This window comes from Trichechus manatus, unplaced genomic scaffold (assembly GCF_000243295.1).
Source record: "Trichechus manatus latirostris isolate Lorelei unplaced genomic scaffold, TriManLat1.0 scaffold00146, whole genome shotgun sequence".
Taxonomy (NCBI): Eukaryota; Metazoa; Chordata; class Mammalia; order Sirenia; family Trichechidae; genus Trichechus; species Trichechus manatus.
The window spans coordinates 2444078-2469252 of NW_004444082.1; the positions used below are offsets into that span (position 1 = coordinate 2444078).

The 25175-nt window shown below is 47.2% G+C and overlaps 1 protein-coding gene across 1 annotated transcript in view; it reads left to right on the forward strand.

Annotated features, from left to right (window-relative positions):
• Nucleotides 1-25175, forward strand: part of MTCL1 (microtubule crosslinking factor 1) — a 161141-nt gene that overhangs the window by 70644 nt on the left and 65322 nt on the right. Inside the window, 3 exon segments of the mRNA XM_023740062.1 lie at nt 11064-11123; nt 16654-17919; nt 19110-19269. Coding sequence (XP_023595830.1) covers nt 11064-11123; nt 16654-17919; nt 19110-19269 — 1486 coding nt within the window.

Here is a 25175-nt window from a genome sequence, read left to right on the forward strand (position 1 = left end):
GGGAATACAAAAACCTATAAAGAAGAAAATTAAGTTACCCATAATTCAAATACTAATTGATAAGACCTGTTGCCATTTTACTGTATTTGTTTTCAAACACTTTAAATACAAAAATTTCTTACCTTGTTGAGATTATATTAACTATCTAGTTTTTATCTTGCATTTTAAAAAAGATTGGTGTCTTGTGAAAAACATCTATGTCATTAAAATTTTTAGTAAGCATAATTTTAATAGCTGTCCAATAGTATAGTAAATGTTTTCATTGAAATTCAAAACTTACGTGCGTGTTTTTTCTTCCTGTCTTAGTCACCTAGTGCTGCTATAACAGAAATACCCCCAAGTGGATGGTTTTAACAAAGATAAGTTTATTTCCTCACAGTAAAGTAGGCTAAAAGTCCAAATTCAGGGTGTCAGCTCCAGGGGAAGGCTTTCTCTCTGTTGGCCTTCTTCTGTTCGGTGTTCCCCCAGACTAGGAGCTTCTCGGTGCAGGGACCCTGGTCCAGAGGACGCACTCTGTTCCTGGCACTGCTTTCTTGATGGTATGAGGTCCCCCATTCTCTTCTTGCTTCACTTTTATCTCTTGTAAGGTAAAAGGTGGTGCAGGCCACATCCTAGAGAAACTCCATTTACATTGGATCAGGGATGTGACCTGGGTAAGGGTGGTATTAACTAACAATCCTACCCTAATCCTTTTTAACATAAAATTACAATCACAAAATGTAGGCCAACCACACAATTCTGAGAATCATGGCCCAGCCAAATTGTTATACACATTTTTGGGGGGACATAATTCAAACCATGATACTTCCCAATATTTTATTATGAAAATTTTCAAAGATACAGCAAAGCTGAAAGAGTTTTTGTAGCTAACATCCCCACTTAGATTCGTACTAACATTTTACCACACTGTATCTAGTCGTCCATCTATTTATCTGTTAGCCCATCTTATTTTTTGATGTACTTGAAAGTAAATTACAGGTACCAATTCACTTCCCCCTAAATGCACATCGTTAACTAGAGCTTAATATTTGTTTTCTTTTTTGAGTTAATTTACGTATACCGAAATATACAGCTTTTAAGTCTATCTTGCCCAGTGTCTTAAGTTATCTAGTGCTGCTATAACAGAAATACCACAAGTGGATGGCTTTAACAAAGAGAAATTTATTCTCTCACAGTTTAGGAGGCTAGAAGTCTGAATTCAGGGTGCCAGCTCCAGGGGAAATCTTTCTGTCTCTGTCGACTCTGGGGTAAGGTCCTTGTCATCAATCTTCCCCTGGTCTAGGGGCTTCTCAATGCAGGCACCCAGGGCACAAAGGTCACAGTCTGCTCCCTGCTCTTCTTTCTTGGTGGTATGAGGTCCTTCTCCTCTCTGCTAGCTTCTCTCTTTTATATCTCAAAAGAGATTGACTCAAGATAGAACCTAATCCTGTAGATTGTGTCCTGCCTCATTAACATCACAGAGGTGGGATTTACAACCATAGGAAAATCACATCATATCACAAAATGGAGGACAACCACACAATACTGGGAATTATGGCCTAGCCAAGTTGACACACATTTTTGGGGGACACAGTTCAATCCATAACACCCAGTTTTGACAAATGTGTGCATCTTACCAGCATAACAGTGTGCCCTTATTTAAGTGATGTTCAAAGTCACATTGGAGGGTCTGAAGGGTGCGAAGGAAGATCACTATGAATCAGGGTCAGAAGTCACTCAGAACTCGTTTGTATACTCTCTTACTTGAAGCCTAGAAAATAACGTAGTAAATGTTTTCTCATGTGAGATACATGTGAAGAAAAACGAGTGATTCATTTTCTCTGAAAAGACAACAGCGTTTCTTCTTTCAATTTTATTTTGTGTTTTTGGTGAAAGTTCACGTAGCAAATGAGGTTCCTATTTAACAATTACGGCACAGCCTGTTCAGTGACATTGCTTACAGTTTTTACAATGTGTCAGCATTCTCATTAATTCCCTTCTGGACGCTTCACTTTCAGTAATCTGGCTTCCCTGTCCCCTTAGCCTTTCATCTTTGCTTTAGAGTAATTAGTGATCATTTGGTCTCATACAGATGATTGTTTAAAGGCGTGCAGTGCTCACTGGTAATGTTTGTTTACTTTATGAGCCCATCTGTTGTTTAGCTACAAGGTGACATCAGTAGGTAGTTTTGGTTTAAGGTTTGTGGAGTATCTCAGGACAATCGTTTCGGGGAGTCCTCTAGTCTCAACGGGTCCAGGAAGTCTGGACTTTTTAAGTTCTTTTCCACATTTTTCTCCAAGAGGGCAACATTGTATATATCATCTATTAGTATAATGTTTGGTTTTGTCTTATTTTTTAAAATACTTCTCACTCTTTTGTATTATTTCATTAGACTAGGAAGTAATTTGCTTCTCTAGATGGGCTCGTATATTTCCTGCCAGTAGACCAGGAGTGGGCCACGACCGGATTGTTTTTTAAAAAATACAAACCATATCTCCAGCTCTGACAGGCAGATAGCATGCATTCCTGTACATTTTTAACTTTATGAGTGTCCAAGAGCACTTCGGTATCCCTACGAAGTCAGTCAGTAGGGGCTCTAAAACATGGATTCCAGCGTGCTATTTGGTATCCTGCTTGGTGCTCTTGCTGCGTGCCTGCACGTATGTGCACACGCAGAGTGGAGAGTGCTGAAATATTGGGGAAGAACATTGTGGTTTTGGTGCACTCATCATTATGGTCTTGTGATGGTCATGATTTTCAATTTTTCTTTTTTGCATATTAACGATAATTACAGTTTTACTTTATCATCTTTAGTCGCATCTTTACACCAACCTGAGTTTGGGCCAGCAATTTTCCAGTAACGTCATTGGTTGCTGTGGAGTTGCCTCTGACTCATGGGCCCCATGTATAACGGAACAGAATGTTACCTGGTTCTGCGCCATCTCCATGATCCTTGATACGGCTGAGTCCATTGTTGAAGCTATTGTTTCAGTTCATCTCGTTGAGGGTTCCCCGTGATTTCACTAACTAGGCTTCAAGGTACGTCTGTCAGGTTTTCAAATGAATCAACCACACCATATTTCAAAGCAAATGGATGCCAGATTTGCATGTCAGTGATGCATCCTTGTTACCGCTGTTGGGGGTGCTGCAGGTCTCCGATGTCCCCGTGGGCCTGTGCCCCAGACAACGTGGTTGTGAAGGGTCTGTTACCCTTTTTGCCTTTCCTCTCCATCTTGGCAGCAGGGAGTCTAGAGCTGCCTGTTGCTTTTATGGCTGCACCTTTCTTCAGCCAAAGTCTCTCAAGATAACTTTCCTTCTTTTCTCCTCATTTACTTGATGGTATTTTGTCCTCTGGTAATAGTTTTCTGTCTTATTCTTCCAAATAAGGACTCATTCTGTCTGCAGCCTCAGATCTTTTCAAAATCACTTTAGTGCCAACAAATATTAGTTCATAGCTCTGAGGTACTTTGTGAAGACAGTAATTTGCAACCATTCCTATCATAGGCATCAGCTATATTGCTGAAGAAAGGCAGAGACTCTTTGGATAAGAAAACTCAGCACTTCGGGGCTCAGAAACCGAGAGAAAACAAAAAGAAAAGCACCCTAACTTTTGGAGATAGGGCTGTGGAAGTCCGGGCCAGCAGCCTTGTGGGCAGGTGGGCGGTGACAGGCCTCAGCTCTGGAGTGGATGCCGGTTTGAATCCATCACCAAGTTGGGGGACCTTGAAATGTTACCTGGCTTCTGACTTCTATGTTTTCGTTTTTTTGTCTGTTAACTAGCGATAGTAATAGATGCTTCTCAGGGCTCTTATCAGAACTAAAGATGTGTAAAGAAAGAGTTTCTCCCCTCTGTCTGTCGGTTTGTTGCACTGTACTGGCTTGCATGTTACTATCATACTGGAGGCTATACCCTCAATATTTCAAATACCAGCAGGGTCATGCACTGTGGACAGATGCAGCAGAGCTTCCAGGTTAAGACAGACTAGGAAGAAAGGCCTGGTCACCTGCTTCTGAAAATTAGCCAATGAAGACCATGTGAATCACAACAGAACACTGTCCGATACAGTGCTGAAGATGAGCACCTAGGTTGGAAGACACGCAGAATACATAGGGCTGCAACAATGGACTCGAGCACACCAATGATTGTGAAGATGGCACAAAACCAGGGAGCGTTTTGTTCTGCTGTACAAGAGGTCACCAGGAGTTTAGACAAAGAGTTTAGCATTGCGCCTTGCGTTAGTTAAGTGCTAACAAATGGTAGTCGTGAACACCATCGCTGTCTTCCTCAACAGGGAAGAAAAGTTTGTTCCCACTGCGGTTATGGAGGGTTTCCCACTGAATCCGAGGTGGGGGGGTTCTGTGTATCAGGGTCCTGCAGTGCAGCCGTGTGCAGTGGCAGACTTACAGGGGTGTGGAGTGAAGGGCATCAGTCTCCCTGGCAGCGGTTTACAGGAAGGTCCTTTAAAGGGATGTGTGCAGAGGAGGAAGGGGAGGAGGCATTCCAGCCAAGACCCAGTGCTTCTAGTTTGAGGGAGAAACTCACAGTTCTTATCCTTCGAATCTCCTAACATTTCAGTAAACTTTAATATGGGCCAAAGAATCTTGATGACTTTCTCCTAAAAGGAAAAAGACCTATATACCTTCATTTTCTAAATCTGATTATCTAACTGTGTGTTGTAACTCAGCCCAAAATCAACTTTCTAAATAATAAAGAAATCTGTGAAAATTCTAAGAATCATTTGCCTACGTCTATCCCTACTTCCCCATCCTGAATCATAATTTGCAGTTTCCTGATTTGTATTTGGAAACCCTGGTGGCGTAGTGGTTAAGAGTTTGGCTGCTAACCATAAAGGTCGGCAGTTCGAATCCACCAGGCACTCCTTGGAAACTCTGTGGAGCAGTTCTGCTCTGTCCTACGTGATTGCTATGAGTCGGAATCCACTCGATGGCAATGGGTATGGGAATTTGTATTTGAAGGAGTCCTGGTAGCCAAGTGGTTAAAGTGCTCAGCTGCTAATCGAAAGGTTCAAACCTGTGAGCCACTCCAAGGGAGGAAGATGTGGCAGTCTACTTCCGTGAAGATCACAGCCTTGCAAATCCTGTGGGACATTCTCCTCTGTCCTAGAGGGTCACTGTGAGTCAGAACGGACTCGACGGCAATGGGTTGATTTGTATTTCCTCCTTTACTACCAACATAAATTTTAAGCCCAGTCTGTCTCTGAAACATTTCAGCAGTTGAGAGTGTGTCAGTTTTTTCTGAAATTACTTGGAAGGCGCAGGCTAACTTAAAATAGGAAACATTAAGAATTGACATGAAAGTCCAAATAATTGCCTAACTTTGTATTTTACTTCATCACATTTATTAGTCAGCAAATGCATCAGCCTTAGATGGATTCAAATTAGACTCACACACTGACTATTTTTTTCCTTTTCAGTAGGAACTTAGAGCTGATTTGTTGGCAGTTGACCAGACTGAAAAGCGAGAGTAGCATTAATCAGCCGGCAGTTCCCCTATTCTGCGCTCCGTTTATTTGGTTGTCTACATTTACCCTTTCTCATAATTATTTCTTGGAAGAGACTCTCCACGGGGACTGTGACGCATCCACAGGAGAGAGCTGGGCATGGGTCATGCTCACACAGCTTGTCTTGCACCTAGGGTCCCTGAGCCATGTGCCCAGAGTACCCCATACTCTGCAGGTGAGCCAGTGAGAGACGATGCGCCCCCTGCTGGTAGCCTGCCCTTTGTGGCTCCTCCTTTGCAGGGGGCCGTGTGTCCAAGGACCTGTGGTGTTGCTGGATACCTGCCTGCTCCCCCAACCCTCAGGGGGCTTCCTGGTCAACCATATAAGTGCATGTTATACCTGGAGGGCCAGGCCTATCAAAACAGGATCTCATCTCCCAGAAGAACTAGATGGTGCCCAGCTACCACAATGACCACCCCGACAGAGAACACAACAGAGAGTCCCTGACAGAGCACGAGAAAAGTGGGGTGCAGAACTCAAATTCTAGGAAAAAGACCAGACTTAATGGTTTGCCTGAGACTGGAGGGACCCCAGAAGACATGGCCCCCGGACTCTCTGTTGGCCCCAAACTAAAACCATTCCTGAAGCCAACTTTTCAGACAAAGATTAGACTGGACTATGGGCCATAAAGTTATACTCGTGAAGAGTGTGCTTTTTAGCTCAAGTAGATACAAGAGACTAAATGGGTAGCTCCGGTCTGGAGGCGAGATGAGAAGGCAGAGAGGGTCAGGAGCTGGTTGAATGGACACGGTAAATCCGGGGTGGAAAGGAGGGGTGTGCTGTCACTCTATAGGGAGAGCAACCAGGGTCACATAACAATGTATGTGTAGATTTTTGTATGAAAGACTACTTTGAATTGTAAACTTTCATGTAAGGCACAACAATAAAAAAAAAAAAAAGTCTCATCTCATGGCAGAGACCCAAGGAGGGAAGCCGAAATGGACAGGCGAGTAACTTCTGATGAAGCACCACTGCACTCTGCCTAGAAAAGAGTAAAAATTTCAATTTAACTAAAAGGAATAGTACTCGCTGTAGGAAATTTGGAGACTGGAAAGCCACGAAGAAGAAAAACTAAAGATCGCCCATCGTTCTATCACCCGATGATTATCACTGTTAACGTTTTGTGATATATTCCTCTAGTCCACTTTTCTAGAATACACACATGTATGCATATATACCCGTTGCCATCGAGTCGATTCTGACTCATAGCAACCCTATAGGACAAAGCAGAACTGTCCCCATAGGGTTTCCAAGAAGTGACGGGTGGATTCGAACTGCCAACCTTTAGGTTAGCAGCCAAACTCTTAATCACTGCGCCACCAGGGCTCCATATATATATATATAGACACACATATATATATTTTAACAAAACTGGGATCACAAAATACATGCTGTTTGTGACCCGTGTTGTGAACATTTCCTGCATCCTTACCTATTCCTCAAAAACGTCATTTTAATACCTCCATAGCATTCGTTACTGCTGTAGCAGGCACTGTGTCGAGCATCCTCACACGTCAGTCTCTGCTCCTGTCTGCGTGCTCCCTTAGGTATGCTCCTGGAGGTGCAACTACTGGGTCACAGCATATACATTTTAAGGCCACATTGCCTTCCTGCTGCTGTGTGTACTTGCCCAGTGCCCTGTACGCTTTTGACACAGGTCATACAAATGAGAAAACGATCTCTCGCCGTTTTAATGACTAGCAATCATGTTTGGAGCCCTGGCGGCACAGTGGTTAAGAGCTAGGCTGCTAACCAAAAGGTCAGCAGTTGGAATCCACCAGCCGCCCCTTGGAAACCCTGTGGGGCAGTTCTCCTCTGTGCTGTAGGGTCGCTGGGAGTCAGAATCGACTCGACGGCAATGGTTTGGTTTTGTTTTTTGGTTTTACCCACGTTTATTGGCTGTGTGTTTATTTTCTCCTGAAGGTGGTTTCCCTGCTGATTTGCAACATGTTACTCTTTTGTCTGTCATATGTAAGAAAAATCTTTTCTCCAGTTTGTCATTTACCTTTTAATATGATAAGCGCTTTTTTTTTATATAAAAAATTTGAAATCTTACCAATCTGCCAGCCTCTTCTGCAGACATTTCTGTGTTTATAAAGGCCACGCCCCCAAAACAAATGGAAATTCATCTGTTTCTTTCTAGATCCTTTACAATTTTTTGCAAGTAAATTTTTAGTTCATCTGGGATTTATTTAGATATTTGGTATATGGATCTCACTATTTTTTTTTCTTTTCCTGTATTAGCTAATTGTTCCACCAACATATACCAGAATAGCCCATTCTTTCCCTACTGGTTTAAAATGCTACCTGTATCAATTGTTAAAATCTTGTATACTCTCGAATCTATTTCTGAACCTTTGATCTGTCTATTCTTGCAGCAGCAACAAACCTGATTGTATTTTTATATCTAATGCACACGCCTCTCTTCATTATTCTTCCTTTACAGAGTGTTCTTGGCTGTTTTCACCAATTTTTCTAGATTGGGGGTCAGCAAACTTTCTGTGAAGGGCCAGGGAGTAAATATTTCAGGCTTTGTGGGCCGTAGGGTTTCTATGACAACTACTCTGCTCTACTCTAGTAGTGCAGAGCAGCCATAGATAATAGTCAGAAAGGCTGTGTGCCAATAAAACTTTATTTACAAAACAGGCAGTGGGTTGATTTGTCTTGAGGGCCATAGTTTGCCAACCCTTGTTCTAGATAAATTTTGTAATCTTTTTTTCAAATCCTTCCTTCCTCTTATCTCATACACACACACACACACACACACACACACACACACACACACACACACAAAAAAAAAATATGTGTGTGTATATGGGGAGATTTGACTAAAATTGCATTTTACTTATAAAATGATTTGGGAGAAATGCAACATCTTCACAACATAGGGTCTTCCCAACAGGCTGCATTAAGCATTCTTTTATACCTTTCGCCAAAGTTTTATGGTTTCTTTCACATTGGTCCTGCAAATTTCTTACTAACTTTAATCTTGGAAATGTTTTTCATTTTGAATGGGATCTGCATTGGGGGTCCCGTGGCTCCCCACATATTTGGTGATTCCTTAGAAGGGTTACAGTTATTAGAACAGCTGGCGAGGGGGAGACGCGTCAGACGAGTCTTGAGGACCCAGGCACGGGCTCCTGCCCCCCCACCTCCTAGGCTCACACGGGGGGCACTCGTTTCTCCCTCATTGAAATGCAGCAACCCGCCAGTGGGCAGAGCTTGACAGAAACGTCTGTTCCCACTTTTGACTTTTGCCTCACTCCTGGATCCTGGTTTACCTCCCCCGTGGACAGCATCTGTTTTCCATTCCTCAGGAGAAAGCGATGAGGTGTGCCAGTTCTGGTTGTAGCACCGCCCCAGAATCCAGTCCTTGATTGTGAAGCCTTGGGGAGCAGCTTTCCTCCCTACCTCTTTTCTGTAACTCCTCCCTGTAGTGAATCATCACAAATGTTCATCTCTATCCGCTCACTCAAGGGAAGGAAACTCCCTCACTGCAGCAGAGGACTTGTGGAAGACCTGCTCTCTGTGATGGAAAACCCAAGCTATTCTGAAGCCACTCTTGACTTTACCTAATGGAGGAGACAGTTTCTGTAGTTTGACCTTGCTTTCACCAAAAAGGCTGTCTAGAATCCTTCGCCCTTTGATTCTTGAAGCCACTTCTGCAGCTGGAGTTTGGCAGCAAGCTACCACCGCCCTCTTTGTTGACCAGGGAACGCCTGACATACCTTGCTGATTCTACAGCCTTCTCCATCTCCTTGCCCAGAGGGCCTACTCTCAGTTACCTATTTTTTTCCCAGATACCCAGGCCTCCAGCCTGCTAGGGGCCAAAGGGCAGCTAGATTTTAAGTACTAAGACAGTAGTGGTCAGTGGTAGAATTCTTGCCTATGGGAGACCCATGTGTCAGTGGAGGCTTGCGTTTTGCTATGATGCTGAACAGGTTTCAGTGGAGCTTCCAGACTAAGCTGGACTGGGAGGAAGGGCTTAACAATCTACTTCTGAAAATCAATCACTGAAAGCCCTATGGACACAGCCGTCCAATCCCTTACTGATCACAGGGATGACGCAGGACCTGGCAGCATTTCACTGTGCATGAGGTTGCCATGAGTTAGGTGTCAACTTGACAACAACTAACAACTACCAAAACAGATTTTAATTGTTGCTTAATCTGAAATCCCTTCAATAAGTGGCAAGGCCTGGCATTCTGAGAGTGAAAAGCTTAAAATGCAAATGGTTAACTTACTTGATTAACTTAAATTCTAACTGCGATGTAAGTGATTTGCACAGGAGCCTCCTTTCCAGACTGGTTTGTATGGAGGAGGAGTGGAGGAGTGAGACAAGGATCAGGGCCCTGCCCCTGCCTCACGATGCCGTGCTGGGGGCCCAAGGTCAGCACGCCAGGACGGAGGCTGACGTAGGAGGGAGCGGTGGTGGTCAGGGATAAAACCCTCCTACCTCTGGAGGTGCCAAGATCAGAGTGATGTCCAGCAAAACTTTACTTTTCAGACTTTCTTCCACCCCTCTCAGGGTTCACTTAATCTTTTCAGGTCTCAAATCCCCTTTCTTCCCCTAGGATGCTTCTCTCTCTTCCTCTGGTCATTTCTTTCTGTCTTCACACTTTACCTTAGTGGGAGATATCTTGGCTTCCTGTAATTCTGTTTCAGACAACACTTGGCCCATTTATTAATATTCATGTTTATATTTGAGACACACTTGCAATTTCTTGTTTAGAGCAGCTAAGGTGCATCTGTGATGCGTATCAACTAGTCAGGACCCCGCCCATTGCAGACCACAGCCACAGCCAACTCACACAGGTACGGACACTGTGATACCGCTGAGCTTTAATCATGGATTAGAGCGGGCTGTTTGTGGAGAGGATTCCCTGGGGGTGCAAACAGTTAACGCGCTTGGCTGCTAACCGAAAGGCTGGCGGTTTGAGCCCACCTAGAGGCACCGCCAAGAAACCAGCCGTTGAAAACCGCATGGGGCACGGTTCTACTCTGACATACACGGGGTTGCCGTGAGTTGGAATCTGCTTGACAGCACCTGCTTTGCTTTGTTTTGCTTTTATTCTTGGAGAGTTTTGCAGCCTAAATTAGGTTTTCTCCATAAACATGGGCCACCATTCTGCCTTTCTTACCACTCTTTCATCTGGCCTTGTACCTGTAGGCACCAGGAAGCATCAGTGAATTTTGATATTAGCCCAAACAAAACATAATTAGGAAGGTAAACAGCTCTAGACATATTGCATGTCTATGTCCAAAACTCCTACCTTTCTATTCTTCTCGTCCTCTCTGTACTGTGCTAAGTTATCCAAACCACCCTTCTTTTTCATTAAACATGAATAATTGAAGAATCCCCCAAGTGCAATAAGTTTTAAAGCCTCTTAAGATTTGAGGACCTCACCAAACTTATTCAACTGCATGTGAACGTTGACCCTAAATTGCTTCTCGATTCCAGCGAAGGAAAGCACCTCCATCCATTGTGTATACCCAAACGGTGATGAGAGTTGACCAGGTGCCTGGCTCTCAGTAACACAGTGTTGCTTGGATCTATTTCAGAGTTCCCTGAAAAGGAGAGGCAGTCGGGAAGTGCACAAAGAAAAGAAAACTCTGAACCAGGTAAGCAGAGGTTTCATGTCCCCTAATGGGTTCTGTCATATGGGGTTGCTGTGAGTTGGAATTGACTCAATGGCACACGGCAACACCAACAATGGGAAAAATCACCTCATCTTGAATTTTCTCAAAAAGTTTTAACTTTGCCTTTAAAAGAGTCAAAAGAAACAGGACCTGCCAAAAAATTTGGACTCTTTAGAAAACTCCATTGAATGAAAAGTTTCCTTCCAAACCCCCTTTCTGGCAGTGATAAACTGATGATTTTCTTCAAGAAAATAGAAACAAACTGGCTCTGTGTAAAACGTAATGAGATGCAGTTCGTGGGTCTGCCAGGAGGACTTAACTGCTAAAAAGTGTATTGGCCTCCACAGCCATTCACCCAGTAAGGTGACACAGCCGCTGTATTGGTGGCCGTTCACAGGGCGTTGTCTCCAGGGTTGGCCTCTTTTTAATGGACATGCTGAACAGTGTCTTAAATTGTTTTTTGTTTTTTGTTTTGAAGTAAAAGATTCCACCTGGAAGATGGTAAAATCTCAGCCCTTTCTCTGAACTCATGTTTGCTCTTCAGAACTTTTCTTAGCTTTTCTGAAAAGTTGTTTTACTGGATTCCTTTCTGCCTTTTTTTTGTAAATTGCTGCGAGTATTAGGTGGTAGAGAGAACAAAGGCTATACTGGGATATGAGCAAGTGGTGATTAGAGAGCCTCCCTAAGTCCTGGAGCCGCCCCGGCCCCCCCGGTGCCACCCTGGCCCCCTGGTGAACTCTGGCTCTCCATTCTCCACATGCACTGCCCCCGCAGGAATGCCAAGATTAACTTTTTCTTACACCCTCTCTGCTGTTTTTCTGACACCCCCTCTACTCCCCAAATCTCATCTGGAATCACCTATACCGGGGAAAATACAATCTGCCGTCCCACTGCAGGGTGCTGAAACCTTCCTCGGCTCAGAGCATGCTTCCTTTCCATTTATTCTTCATCCGTGAAGACCTTTTCTTTACAGAGTGCCCCGTTGGGGAGTGCACAGCCTGGGGTCTCATTCACCTGTTAGTGGGTGGAACAGGCTGACCTAAGCCTCGCCCCTAAGGCTCTGGAAGTGCACCGTGGAGGGGGAGGGTTTAGGTTGCTCCGCTCTGTCTGCGGTGTTATTGAGAGGGGGAGTTTCTGTTCAGCAGAACGGTGGAGTGGAGCGCCTTGGGACCAGCAGGTCTGCAGCCAAAGCTCAAAGGAAACTGGTGCCCCAGCGCAAGGTAGGAACAAGAGCAGCCCACCTGCTTGGGGTGCTGGTTAGGCAGCAGACTTGCAAGCAAAAGAATATATTCAACACTGATATATTTCTGTTGCTTGGCAAGGCCTTTTCCAGCTGCCGGTGGTGGTGATGGCAGTCCTGTGTGTCCTCCCCTCCATACCATGCTTGTATTCTCTGCCTGCAAAAGGGAGCGTTCATGTGGAAAGCTGACTTGACCTTCTGCTCTCATCCTGTGTTCCTGGAGCTCTCTGATCTCTGGAAACCAGAGCTTGATATTCTTAAGCTTAGGATACAGCCTGGTGACTAGAGGTTAGACCCTTCCCCTAGAATCTTGGCAGAGTTTTGGAAGTTTGTAATTACAAGATAAGGTGGGTATCCAGCCACCTACTATTTGAGCGAGGCTGTGATTCTCCTGTCTGAAGAGAAGGAGTGGCTTCCCTGTAGCCACCATCTCCCCACAGCGAGTCCCGAAGTGCCCCTGCCCTGCTGTCAGGCCTCTCCACGGATGGACCAAGTCTGACCCTTTGGTAAGGAGACGCAGACTCCCTGGGCTCAAAGATTGTCTTTCTTTCCGAAGGTGCTTTAGTCTTGGTGGCAGGACTAGTTGTGCTTGGGTGCTGAGCAGAAATGCGGACATGCTTCAGTCCTGTGTTAGAGTTCCTGGTGTTTGCGTAGTCTCTGTCTGTAAGGAACAAGAAGCATTTTTGGACATGTTATCAGTCCTTAGGTAATGTACAAATCAGTCACTCCTTAGGGTGTGTCGTGGAATCCTGCTTCTGTAACTGCCCCTTTTGGCAGTTAAGTAAATTGAGACAAATCAAGTTGTCTGGTTGTGTGTGTGTGGGAGCGGGGAGTAGGCACGACATTTAAGGTTTCCAGAAATCTAGGTGACTTGGGGGCTGTTTCGGATCGTTTGTCTGTTTAAGGGGTGGAGATGAATACATATAACCTCCCGAGTGGTCAGAGCCCTGGGGAAGGCTCAGGTTCCACGTGCCTCTCAGATCCTACCTCTGCCCAGATTGCTCAGTTCCACTTGTGGGGGAAGACCCTCAGGAGAAGTCACCTGAGACTCTCTGCTTGAGACTCCAGGTACTAGGAGGACTCTCGGTCTCAGTAGAAAGCTGCTGCCCCTTGTCTCCACTTCCCCTGCCCTGGCCATCACCTGGTCACCAGCCTCTCCATTTGCAAGTGTCCACTGCCACACCTTGTCTGCCGTTGGTGTCCCAGGCTTGAGGTGGGCAGAGGGGGGAGCCGTTTCCCTGCAGCTGGAGAATGTTCTGGTCAGGGGTTCCTGCTGCCATTCTCAGACATGAAAACGCATTTCCCTGCTTCAGAAGTGTTGGTCAGATCGCTTAGGAGATTTTAGACGGTGGATAAACCATGGCTGTAGAGTTAGTGATGGGGCTGGGGACCCTTCTGCCTTCCTGCCCCAAGCATTTAATTCCCAAAGGAATTCATTTATAAAGGATTAAAAATCTGTCTCCACTAATAAATATTTCAGCTTAATTTAAACTCCAGACTTCTTGTGAACAATGGAGAATTGTCTGTGGTTTTTGGATTTCTTGCAAATCTTACCTTTAACAGAAAATAAAAGTGCTTTTGATTGTTCTGCTTTTGAAAGTTCTAGGAAGCTGGGGTTGTTTAAAAGTAACATGCCAATTTCTGTCTACAGTAGATAATCTAAGTATTTACTGAATGAATGAACCAATCAACATACACGCCAGCATGGTTTTCCTTTAGTGTTAGGATGAAGCATGATGTGTGTCTCTACAGACCATCTGCTCTGTGTAGGCTCTTTGAAAGTGGACCCTGACCCTCACAGCCATGACGATAGCACATTTTGCTCTTGAGTTTTGACTCAGGCAGGCAGACTTACTTCCGCTTAGTCACAGACACTGTTTTCCTGTCTTCCTAACCAAAGCCAAACAAAATCTTTAATGTGATAAGTTCTTAGAATGTGAAGACACTTAACTGCTTACCAATGACACGTATTACTCCCCTAAGGCACAGAGAGAAAAAGGCAGAGCTCCTGCTCCTTTCCCCAGTATTAAGAAGAAAGTCCATCCCAGGTGCTGGAGTGGTGATTGACCATTTACCTTCACAGTAACCTTGGTGCCAGGGCGTGCCTGCCTTGGGGACCAGCTTCATGGTTGGTCTTAGATTGCTCCTTGAGTCTTGTCAACGTCATTTTGTTTGTTTTGTTCCCCTTCCATCAGTTTTCGGTGAGGGAGGAGAGGTCAAGGCAGGGTGGAAGGTGAAGAGTTGGGAGGCTCTGAGAGAGGACTTTTCTCTATCTTCCCGCCCAATGGTGCATGCTGCAAGAACAAGTGTGAAAGCTGCACTGAGTCTCAGACCAGACTGTGGAGCACAAGCAATCATCTGACAATCACGTCCTCTCCCGGGAGAGCTGACGTCCTCTGGAGACTGGCTGACAGCCTGGAGAGCCCAGTTCAACATGTCTTTCCTCTCCGGGGACTGACGGGGTTGGAACGCTGCAGAGTGTGCTGTTGATGTGTTTCTCTGGGGAGGGGAGCCTTTGTGCAGTCTTTGTCCCCATGACAGCCTTTTGAAGCTTCTGCTAGCCAGTCCAGCAGGAATGATTTGTGACATTGGTCATTTTCCCCACTCACTGAGCGTGAGTAGTAAAATATTTGTGTAAGACCAAAACAGAGAGTTCAGACAGCTCAGAGCATTGAGACCTGTATTGACAGTGTAAAGTCGGCCTTCCAATCTGTTAAAAAATGCCTCTTGGACCATAGCTGAGAGGCGTGGGCTTTTACTAGCAGAGGGTCTGTGCTTCAGTGACCCTCCAGAATCCTCTGTATTCTGATGAGAACCACTTCTCAGAAGATCAGACACTGAACTCCTAGCCTTGGGATTCTGAGCTTAATTTCCTGCTGTGTTACAGTGACTGATGGGAAAGGACCGGAACCACAGCCTCAGAAGTCATACTTGTGAGGCAAAAGGTTGTGAGTCCTCAGCGCTTAGGTTTAGGGCCCCACGTGCCACACCGTCAGAGCTGGTGGTTCTCAGCGGCTCCACCTCCCAAGCACACTCCTACATCTCACCTCGTTTTTTGTCCTCATATCCTTGTGGTAAGTTGGGGATGGAGAGCTAGGAGGGAGAGAGGTGAATTGACTTAGCTCAGGTACCTCAACAAATCTGTGGAAAGCTGGGCTGCGATTCAGGGTCACCTGACACCGCCCATCCTAGATTGCTTTGTGGGCTGCTGGCCAGTTTGAGTGAGGACTCTGTGCTCCAGAGGGAGTAAGTGGCCACAGGCTAGAAACAGCAACGGCTTTCCCATTTGTCTGCACCCAGCTTCGTATTGCATCGGGCAGATCTGCTGCAAAAGACCTCTTTAAAGTGTTCAGAAGCAAAGATGTCACTTTGAGGACTAAGGTGTGCCTGACCCAAGCCATGATATTTTCAGTCACCTCATATGCATGCAAAAGCTAGACAATGAGTAAGGAAGACCGGAGAAGAATTGATTGCTTTGAATTATGGCGTTGGCGAAGCATATTGAATATACCAGAAGAAGGAACAAATCTGTCTTGGAAGAAGTACAGCCAGAATGCTCCTTGGATGTGAGGATGGTGAGACTTTGTATCACGTACTTTGGACATGTTGTCAGGAGGGACCAGTCCCTGGAGAAGGACATCATGCTTGGTAAAGTGAGGGTCAGCGACAGAGAGGAAGACCCTCCATGAGATGGAGTGACACAGGGGCTGCAATGATGGGCTCAAGCATAGCAATGATTGTGAGGATGGCACAGGAACGGGCAGCGTTTTGTTCTGTTGTACACGGGGTTGCTCTGAGTTGGAACCAACTCAACGGCACCTAACAACAAGAAGCTTTGGCAAAGGGTTCTGCTGTCTCTTTTACTGATGCTGACAGGTCACCAGGTTGAACCTACACAGTAATTAGGATCCCCACATTATGGATGGGTGTTGGGACCTCATTTAATTTTCTCCTTCACTCATAACTTGTGTAATGGTTTTTAATGTGCATTTTTTTTCTAAACTAATTTTTGGTGTCTTTTGTTTCTGTGACAAAGCACAGAAGCAGTAGGCATGGAGTGTGTCCCCGCCACAAAGCCCCCAGCTTCCCGTGCTTTGTCCCAGCTCCTTTCTACATGTAACTCAGCAGCACCAACAGAAAGAGTGTCAGGGTTTGTGTGTGTGTGTGTGTGTGTGTATGTGTGTGTGTCCGGGAGAGGTGCAAGGGAAATCATCAGAAACACTGACGTGCTATTTTCAAATCATCTTCTCTTGGGCTGTGCTTTCCCCGCAGGACGACAGTGCTGATCTGAAGTGCCAGCTTCAGTTTGCCAAAGAGGAAGCCTCCCTGATGCGCAGAAAGATGGCCAAGCTGGGGAGGGAGAAGGACGAGCTGGAGCAGGAGCTGCAGAAGTACAAGGCCCTCTATGGCGACGTGGACAGCCCGCTCCCAACCGGGGAGGCGGGCGGGCCGCCCAGCACTAGGGAGGCCGAGCTAAAGCTGCGGCTGAAGCTGGTGGAGGAGGAAGCCAACATCCTGGGCCGCAAGATCGTCGAACTGGAGGTGGAGAACCGAGGCCTCAAGGCCGAGATGGAGGCCGCGAGGGGCCAGCATGAGTGTGTGAGCAGGGACCACCCCTCAAGCATTCCTACCTCACCCTTCGCCGACTCGGCCGAGTCCTCGTCGGAGCTGCGCCGACACCTCCAGTTTGTGGAGGAGGAAGCGGAGCTGCTCAGGAGGTCCATCTCCGAGGTGGAGGAACACAACCGGCAGCTGACCCACGAGCTGAGCAAGTTCAAGTTGGAGCCGCGGCCGGAGCCCGACTGGCTGGACGGGGGCGCGGGCCTCCCGCTGCAGGAGGAGCTCAAGGCGGCGCGGCTGCAGGTCAGCGAGCTGAGCGGCAAGGTGCTGAAGCTGCAGTACGAGAACCGCGTGCTGCTGTCCAGCGTGCAGCGCAACGACCTGGCCGCGCACCTGGGGCTGCGCGCCCCGAGCCCCCGGGACAGTGATGCCGAGAGTGACGTGGGCAAGAAGGAGAGTGACGGGGAGGAAGGCCGACTGCCCCAGCCCAAGAGGGAGGGCCCCATCGGAGGAGAGAGCGACTCGGAGGAGACCTTCGAGAAGACGTCAGGCTTTGGGAGCGGGAAGGCCTCCGAGGCTAGCGAGTCGTGCCCCACCGCGCTCACGCGGGCCCCAGAGGACTCCGAGTGCCTAGCGAACATAAAGCAGGAGGCGGAGCGGCTTGGGCGCACGGTGGAGCGCCTCATTACCGACACCGATGGCCTGATCTGCGAGGCCACCGAGCCTGGTGTCCAGGGTGGCTGGGAGGAGCCCGAGCTGCTGGGCACCATCAACTCCAAGATGAAGGCTTTCAGGAAGGAGCTGCAGGCCTTCCTGGAGCAGGTGAACCGCATTGGGGACAGCCTGAGGGAGCACCTGGAAGACCTGGCCCCCTTGCCCCACCTCACTGAGTCTTCTAGCTTCCTGTCCACTGTGACCTCCATGTCCCGGGACTCCCCCATTGGGAACCTGGGGAAGGAGCTGGTGGCAGACTTGCAGGTAAGGGGGCTCCTGGGCTTGCCTTCCCGCTCTGCCCTGCTCTTCCTCCTGCTGGCTGGCATTGCTGTGCTAGAGCTCACCCTGCTCACAGCTGCTTGGTTATGATTTCAGCCTGCCTTGTGCTAAAGCCCACAGTGTCAGCCCAAGCCTTTCTGCTGGTTGGGTTTCTTTTTTCTTTCTTTCTTTTCTTTTTTTTTTTTTTTCAGTTCTCTTGTTTTCTTGTTTCTTTTTACCTTTTTCTGTCTTACTTTCAACTGGGCTACAGCCCTTGATCTAGAGGTCTTTTCAGGACACAAGGCTAATCCCAATGGAAGCAGTAGGGATCGACGCAGTCTATTGTTGCTCTTTTTTGCTGTGTCAGACAGCCAGCTACCTGGTGAAGAAGCAACGAGGAATTTAAAACCAAGTACAAACTCATTTCACAGTCAGGATAATATAGCAGACTTGCCAATGAGCACTGGAACCCCTACTTGGGTCTTATTACCACAAGGGACAAGGCACAGTTCTGAAGGGCCCTGGGCAGCCCAGGCCCGTCCGCTCCCACTGAGGATAAGCCAGAATGGGGGAGAGGAGCAAGTCCCGAGAGAAGGAGGGTTTTGATGGAAGAGCTTGCCGACGGGCCGCTCCTGCTCCTGCCCTCCGAGCGGTGAGGAGGAGTGGAGAGGCCATGAGGACTGCCTTCTGCACATCACCCTCGGGTGCATGACCCAGCGGCCGCCCTGGATTTTGGCTTTTGCTGCTCGGCCCACAGGAAGGAAGGAGAGCCTTGTTTCCGTATCCTTCATGGGTAGTATGCTTGCGATTGGTTTTCTGATTCATGCGCCCTCATTGCATGCGCCTCATAACGAGTGTTTTGCATTCTTTTTCCCTCTTTCTCTTTTTGCTTTTCAGATGTTTCGGCCCTTCATTTTGCTCATCCTCATTTTGGTTCTGTTCTTTTCACTCTCTCATGCCACTGTGTTTAAGTTGGTTTTTCTGTTCATGCTTTTCTTCGTCTGGTAGTTTCTTCAGTCGTGTACCTTACCCATTTTTGTTTTTTTTATCCTCCCCCTTCCTACCCTCTGGCCCTTTGTTTTTGTTTAAAATTAAAAAAAAAAAAAAAAAAAAAAAAAAAAAAAGGAACAGATTAAACATGTTGTGGGGTTGTTAACCAATGTCAAAAAAAAAAATCCCTCCCATGCACCTAACAGTACAAACTGAGAGATCAGATGGAGTGGCAGCTCGGCCAGGACCACGGGGAGGAACAAGGGGACCTGCGCCTTCGAGACGGCCCAGAGCTGCACCGCAGAGCCGACGGGGATGCCAGCCGCTGCAGGCCCACAGACAAGAGCTGTCTAAGCCTGGAGGTGAGTGCCGGCCAGCCCACTGACCAGCCTCCAGCCCTGACCCCCAGCCCTTCTTTTGCTGTCTCGTGAAGGTTCTGCTCCAGGAACAAGGCCAGCTGCTGTGGGGGCGTAAGGGAAAATAACAGGAGGACCCGGATTTGGGTGGCAGGTCCCTGGGCTCCAGACCCATCACAGGCAACTGGAACTGGACGGTCTAATGGGGCAGATGTGGGCAGGCTGCCAGCACCTCTGTCAGCCAGAAGCCATGGCTCAGTGCAGCCCTCCTACCGTAACCTGTGTCTGCAGGCCCGTCAGCCTGGACATGTTTTAGGAATAGGAGACCAGCGGGTGAGCGTTAACTGGCTTCATAGGGATCGTGGGGAGGAAAACCAGGCACTGTTTTTCTAGGATTTTCCTTTTCACCTGTCCCTCTGCGTCTCAACTGATGACAGTATTTCTGGCAGTGGGCATAGTCGGGGCAGTCCACTCGTGGGATCTTTGTCAGTCTCTGTCGCCATAGTAACCCATGTAAATAACGCTCCAGCCACCACAGACACTGCCACTGTTATGAAACAGTTGTCAGCAGCCCTGTGAAGGAAAGCTGTTGGGTGGAAGTAATTCCGCCCGGGACCCAAAGGCAGATGCTCCGAGGGGCGCTCCCAGCACGCTGATGCTGGTGGTCAAGCCCGGGTACTGGCAGTTGTAGAACAGCATATTCTAGATTAGAAAAGGACGCTAACTCCTCTAAGATACTGACAAAGATCCCTGGCTTCTCGGGCCCAGTGAGGACGTTCAGACTTGGTTCCGAGGCATGCTAGGCGCTCTGGAAGGGCAGGGATGAGGAAGACATGGCAATCTGACAACTAAGAACAGAATAGAACTCGCTCAGCAAAAAGCCAGGCCCTGGAGTAGGGCAGCACTTGCGCTGTTTCCTTAGTTTGCTGCTGACGACCTGGTTAGCATGCAGGCCCACTGCCAGATCTGGGGCTGTGGGGCTGCGGCCTTGCCCAGACATCAGGGTCAGTGTCTCTCATTTGGGGCTTTTCCTCCTTGTCCTGGGAGAAGGTATGTCACATCTCGACCTGTACAATTAGGCATAAAATCACATTAAAACTGCCCCCAAGAAAGCTTAGGTGGAAGCAAGAAAAGTATCCAGAAACAATCCTGGCAGTCCCACCATCCTGCTTTACCTGGGTAGGCAGAGGCCTGGCACGCCCGAGAAGGTGGTCTCCAGGTCCACGCTGAGAGGACAGGAAGTGGAACACCAGAGGTGTGGCCAGCAGACATCCCACACGCGGGAGGGCCGAGCCCACAGCGGGGCCTTGTTTTCAGATGACTGTATGATCCCAGGCATTGGAAGAGCTGCCCTGGGCAGTCCCCGGCCCTCCGGTTAGACTGGAATCTTAAAAGAGTAAGCCCCTTGGGAGCTTGTGGTCCCCAGAAGACGCATTTGTCATTTTTTAAAATGTTTTCTGAACTATACCGGTGGACATGGAATTAGATGTGTATTTCAGCATAGCGGTGTCACTGTTTTCGCTCCAAAGGTGCAGGTGAGGTGTTCTTAGGTTTTATAGAGGAAGAAAAGTTTGCAGAACCATTTTCCCTATGGGTTTGTTGGGTGGGCGTGTCTCCTCACTCCATGGAAGCTTCACAGTAAGCACCTTTGATTCGCCCAGGCTCCACACAGCGTCTTCCTCTGCGAATGCTGGTTGCTTGGGTGGTAGCAGATTCAGTTATGCACATTTCAGGTGGCTTGGATGATCCATCTCCAGGATGGAAGCCTCAGGAAGAGGTATTTGCCACCCTTCAGTTAACATCATGCCACCCCACTCCTGCTCGTGAAGGCACTGCACTGCAGTGGAATCAGCACGGGTGTGGGCATCTCGCACCAGGGCTGGCCCAGCTGGGTCCATTACAAGCCCTGTTTTTCAGACAAGTCGTAAGACTCTGGCTTCTGTTTTCTCATCTGTAAAATGAGAGGAAAAATAATACCCTGGCCTGCCTTACAGTTAAGCGTAGATGATTCTCAGAGCAAATGAGCTGTTGAATTTGAAAGTGCTTTTTAAAGTGCTAAATGCTGTGTAAATGTTAAGTATGATGAACAGTGAAGATTAGACAAAACATCCTGCCACTGAAGCCCACCAAGAGAGAAAGGGTGTCACAGGCTCTCCCAAGTCATGGGACCAATGTGCCGTTCCCACCGTGGCCCTTTCTCATTTTCCACGGAGTGGTTCCTGGTCCTGTACCAGAATCACGGCTCCAACGCAGCTTCTCTGCTCTTTGCTACACGTTTTCCAGGAACTGCAGCTTCCTTCCCATGTGCATTGTCATTCAGGGCATGGCACGTGCCCTCAACCTGTTTAGTCAAACTCTCAACCCCCGGGTTCTTCCCAGATCCTGGGTATTTAACCTGGGGCAAGGATAAGCATTCCCATTGCTTGCCACAGACATGAACGTATTGCATAGCTTCAGCAGCCGGCAGTGATTTGGGGAGAGAACAATACTTAGTTGAATGGAACTGAATATTGTGGGAAGAGGAACCTCCCTAAGAGGTGGATTGGTAGTTCAGTGCTAGAATTCTTGCCTTCCACACGGGAGTCCCAGGTTTGATTCCCAGCCAGTGCATCTCATGCATAGCAACCACCCACCTATCAGCAGAGGCTTGCATGTTGCTGGGATGCTGAACAGGTTTCAGGGAAGCTTCCAGACTAAGATGGACTGGGAAGAAAGGCCTGGTGATCTCCTTTCTAAGGTCTGATCCACAGTTGATCAAGGGGATGGCGAAGGACTGGGCAGTCTTTGTTCTGTTGTGCATGAGTTTGACTCCACAGCAGCTAACAATAACAACAAGAGGTGAATTAGCACAGTTGGTGCCGTATGGCAGCACAGGGTCATTGAACAGGATAGCTAAGGAGGAACATCAGATCTTTACAGTAATCCCCACACTCTGCAAAGGTGAGGCCTGAGACGCAGACTGACTGGGCAGTAAGCCCCACAGCTGGCTGGTGACAGAACTGGGTCCAGAGCAGTCTCCACGGCCTGGCTCAATGCTCTGCCCCCCCGTAAGGCAGAAAGTCACTCTGTAGTGGCAGCGGGTGGTCAGCACTGGTCTCCGCTGTGCCCGCACACACCAACAAGGTCCCCACTGTCCATGGGGACAAATTGTACGGCCAGCTCTCTTGCTATGGGATGTTTCTTCTTTTAAACCTCTGTCTAGTTTCCTTTAATTTTGTAGTTGTTAATGAGAAAGTGAAAAAAGAAAACCTCATAGTAAAGGCGAGGTTTGGGGAGCATCGTTGCCTGGAAGGGGAAGTAGCATTAATTAGGAGTCAGGCATTCTTTGTGCTGACTTTTTTATTCACTAAGGCATTCCACACAGGAGAGAAAATTCAATTATATATTCAAACACACATTATATTTTAAAATACTTTTTTAAAAAGTAAAACATATTCTAGGGCCACTTGGACATATTTTTAGTTTTTCTTTTTACTATACCGCTTGCCTTGGCGTTGGGCCCACTCGTGGTGACCCCGTGTGTGTCAGAGTAGAGCTGTGCCCCGTAGGGTTTTCAAATAGAAGAGCCACACAGGAGCCCTTGCAGTCTCGGGAAGCTGCTGGATCAGCACAGATGTCTGCCTCGGTCCTGGTGTGATGTCACTCAGACAGCCTTACTAGTTGGCTGTTTGAATATTACATTGTGGTAAAGAATTGTGTAAGTCCCATTCTAGGGAGAACTGTTAAAATCCTTCAAAGTAAAACGTTCCTGAATTCATTGCAAACAGTTGCTTTCCTCTGAGGCTATAACAGAACCAGTACACAGAGCTTCCATAAACTAGCGGGGCACACAGAGCTTCCATAAACTAGTGGGGCACAGAAGCAGCGGAGCTGCCTGTGTGGAAGCATCGCCCAGCGGAAGGACTCCTTTCCCAGAGAAGGCATGCAGACATGGGCACCGAGGATGAAGCCGTGTGTGCTGCTGGCCGTTCTCTGTACTCCCTCTTACCTTGCCCTGTAAACAACCTAATTTTGACCTCACACCAGCTATGCCTGTACGTGTGTGAGTTTCCTTTAGCTCTTTGCTCCAAGTTCCTCAGGTGAGGTGGATAGGACACCTAGGATTAACAGCAGAGGCTAAGGAACAACTTTCTGCATTTAAGCTGCAGGTTTTAGAAAGGATCAGCTTCTCAAGTTCCATTCGTGCGTTGCTTCTATGTTTTTTGCCTTATGCATCTTTAGACTTCATATTCCAAAATAAGAAAGTAATTTCTTACTTTGGAAGATTTGGGTATTTGGCCAGGTTAAAAGTACAGCTAGCAGCAGCAGCAGCAATAACAACAAGAAGACAGGGAAGAAGAAAGACTGCATTCTCCGACTCTGACGTCTTCAGCAACGGGCACGCACCCTTGCCATGTAGGGGGGCTGCGGCTCGCTGGACCACACACTCAGCCTAGAGGCACTGGGACAGCTGGGCCCAGCCTTCTTAAAAGCAGTCACAGCCAGAGAAAGCAGAAGTCAGAACCCAGCACTCACTAATGTGCCCACACAGAAATTAAGTGCTCCAAACAAAACCAGATTTCAGAAGGACAGATACTCCTGTTGCGCATTCATCTCAGCAGATACCGGCAAGACCCTCAGGCTGTGGACTGGATTTGTCCCTGACTTTGCTCCCACAGTTCCCATCAAATCTGCTGAGAGGCTCGCGTCTGTTGAGAGCGGTGTGTAGAGTATGTGCTATGGAATGTATGGGCGCCTTAAAAATAGTTCTGAATGAGAAGTAGCCTGGCAGCACCCTGGTCGGATTTCAGATACAAAGGAAAGCCAGCCTGCACCCGGAGGATTGGGTTTCTGGCTCAGAAATCTCTGAGCTCTTCTCCCTGGATCTTCCTTTTATCCTTCAACCCAAGCAGCACACCAGGCATTTAAGATCCTTGTGGCTCAGCTGAATACCAATCCCAAGAAAACTGCTTGGGGCTTTATGCCAAGTATTTGTACACATGTGCTGACCTTATCTACTGCTTTGGCAAGAAATGATAGCAGAACTGGCCAGGACAAAATGGAACTCGTGAGAAAATGAAGCCAGGCCAGTGCAGGCAGATGAGGGTCCAGTGTTAAGCATCACAATGGCAATAGGGAAAACCATTTCTTTTTTTTGTTGTTGTTTTATTTTGTTTATTGAGACAGTAATATTATCTTAAGCATGGGAAATAGTGTACAAGCCATTTTCTCTGAAGATGTGTAGGAAATTACCGGTATAAATCAGTGTGGAGCACGTCCTCTGTGGACTGAAGTATGGCTCCTGGCCTTTAGATGCTAACAAGAGGTAAGGGTGGCTCTGGGGTCCTGGTGATAAGTCTGAACGGCCACTGGAACAGCGGGAACTGCCTGAATAGAGAGATCAAAATGAATTCGATGTATAATCCAAATCTTAGGTAAGTGAGCAGGGGATGGTTTTGACAATCACCTTTGGTGATGAAGGGAAGTATTTATTTTCTAAAGGAAATATTTGTGTTATGCAAAAACTTTCTTCAAACGTATGTGATTATATGCAGTTATGTGGCAGTAGAATACTTCTAGACTGCAGCATGTACACTGTGTTTGTATTTTGTATTGATGAGTTTTTTATTTTGGTAACACTGGAGTGACATTGGCATCCCAGCTAGAAGCAGTTGTCCATAGGAGTTTTCCTATTCCATTAGCAAAAAAGTATACAATAAAGGAAAATAAAACCTCTAATAGCCCCTAGGACCTAAAAGTTTCTCTTGTTACCTAGGCAGCAGTCTCCAGAGCTGACACCGGGTAGGAAATCAAATGCCCCTGATGAAATACCTCATAATTTTCCTTTTCTATGACCCTTCAGAGGTGTGGTTCCAACAGAGGGACACAATTTTTTTTTTTTTTTATTTGTAATTTTTAATTTAATTTTATTTTATT